Consider the following 1,731-nt stretch of genomic DNA (forward strand, 5'->3'; position numbering starts at 1 on the left):
AGCACTGCATCTGCCCGGCTGTTAAATCCCCCCAGGGGTGGGGGCTCGACCCCTTCCCTGGGCAGCCCCTTCCAGCCCTTTTGGAGAAGGAATTTTTCCCAATATCCAACCATTTAAAATCCCCCCCCCTCCCCGCCTGGGGTTTGCCCTGGGTTGCAGGGCGCTGCTCGCAGCACAGTCTAAAGCCGGGCGCTTCCCGTGCAGCGATGCGGGCTGTAATGGTTTGGCAATGCGAGGCCAAACTGGCCCTAATTAGTAATTGGGCCCTGATTTATTAGGGCGCAGTTTTAGCAGCCTAGAGGAGGAGGAGGAGGTGCGAGTTCCCTGCGCATCGCTACGCCGTGCCCGGGGCAAGGACGGCCATGCCTCCACCTGCAAGCCAGAGGACGAGATTTCTAAAACTTTCTAGGCATTTCCCCCAAGGCGCCGCCTTCGAATCGTTCCGGCTGGGGTTCTCCTTCCACCACCTCCACTCACGGCAAATCACTGGGCGCTGAGGCTCTGACCTGTCGAGGTAGCCACCAGCCATAAGCGGTGGCCTGTCCTAAGAGGCGGGCAGGCAGCCTGAGCCTAGCCTTAAGCCAGCCCTAAGGGTGCCATTTCTTCATGGGAAGCGGGAATCGTTTCATACTGGCATGGTCCTGCACAGTCAATGCCTTCTCAGAGCCTGCCACGGGGCTTGCGTCTTCACCAGTCTTGCAGGGACTCTCTCTGTCAGAAGCCTTCTTAACATCAAGAGAAAACCCAGCTTCCACTTAGCTTGCTTTGATCAAAATCCAAGAGCGTTTTGTCAGCCAAGGCAGACAAAGCGTTTGTAGTACAGCGGGAGAGCCCGGAGCAAGGTTATTTTACATTTTACAGCTTTATTTTGATGTAAATACAGCGTTCGCTCTAGCAAGAGGTGGTGTATTCTGCCCTGCCACCAGCAGCACGGCTGTAACCCGCACCCCCTGTTACCAGATTTCTCCTCGGGGTTCAGAGGACAGGTCCAAGGGTCTGACCTTGATCTCAGCACCAGCGTAAGCCAAAGAAGCTGCACCAGCATCCGTAACCCGTGGCACCGAGAGGAGAACCAGGCCTCCTTGGAAAGCCCTCGTCTTAGAGAGGACGACTCTGCTCGCAGTAAACTCGGGTACGGGCACCAGTACGGGCAAGGGAAGGGAAATTTTCGTTGCTTAGAAGTAGTCTGGCACCGCTCGTCCTCTTGTTCCTACTCACCCCTCCTATCTATGGGTCTAGAGTCATTGCATGTCACGACAGAGTGGTTCTGAGAATATATCCCAAGCTGCTAGAAACAGCAGCCTGCCCGCAATGCCAGCAGGTTTATTTTTCTCCTGGGGACGCAAGGGAGCTGCGATGGAAGGACTGGTCTGGATAGCACAGGCAGGGGGCAAAACTCTCCAGAACCAAGGCAGCCCAGCCGATAGGCAGCGCGGGGGGCCGGCTCCCTCTGTTCGCGGGGCTAAGCCCCCCTATTATTGCTCACCCTGGATGCTAAAATTCATTTGATTTTCAACACGGTTAAAAGCAGCCTCGTGTTCAGAATGTGCAGAACTATGGGAATGCGTTTCGCAGGCGGATCCGTTCCTTCGGAAAAGGCACGTTTAGAAAACAAGTTGCCCCTGAGGAAACCCAACTTCAGGCTGCTGTGGTTTGCCCGCCAGTTTGTACTACGAACCACGTGGGGTGGAAGCGTTTAGTTCTTCCTTACAGGCACACAAGGAGGATTTT

General features: G+C 55.3%; 1 protein-coding gene across 1 annotated transcript in view; it reads right to left on the reverse strand.

The window, feature by feature from the left end:
• Positions 1–529, reverse strand: part of CHST14 (carbohydrate sulfotransferase 14) — a 3,491-nt gene extending 2,962 nt beyond the window's left edge. The window contains exon 1 of the mRNA XM_009643077.2: positions 478–529. Within this exon, the coding sequence (XP_009641372.1) occupies positions 478–529 (52 nt within the window). The remainder of the gene's footprint in view (positions 1–477) is intronic.
• Positions 530–1,731: the final 1,202 nt, after the last annotated feature.

Source organism: Egretta garzetta, unplaced genomic scaffold (genome assembly GCF_000687185.1).
Source record: "Egretta garzetta isolate BGI_Z169 unplaced genomic scaffold, ASM68718v1 scaffold687, whole genome shotgun sequence".
Taxonomy (NCBI): Eukaryota; Metazoa; Chordata; class Aves; order Pelecaniformes; family Ardeidae; genus Egretta; species Egretta garzetta.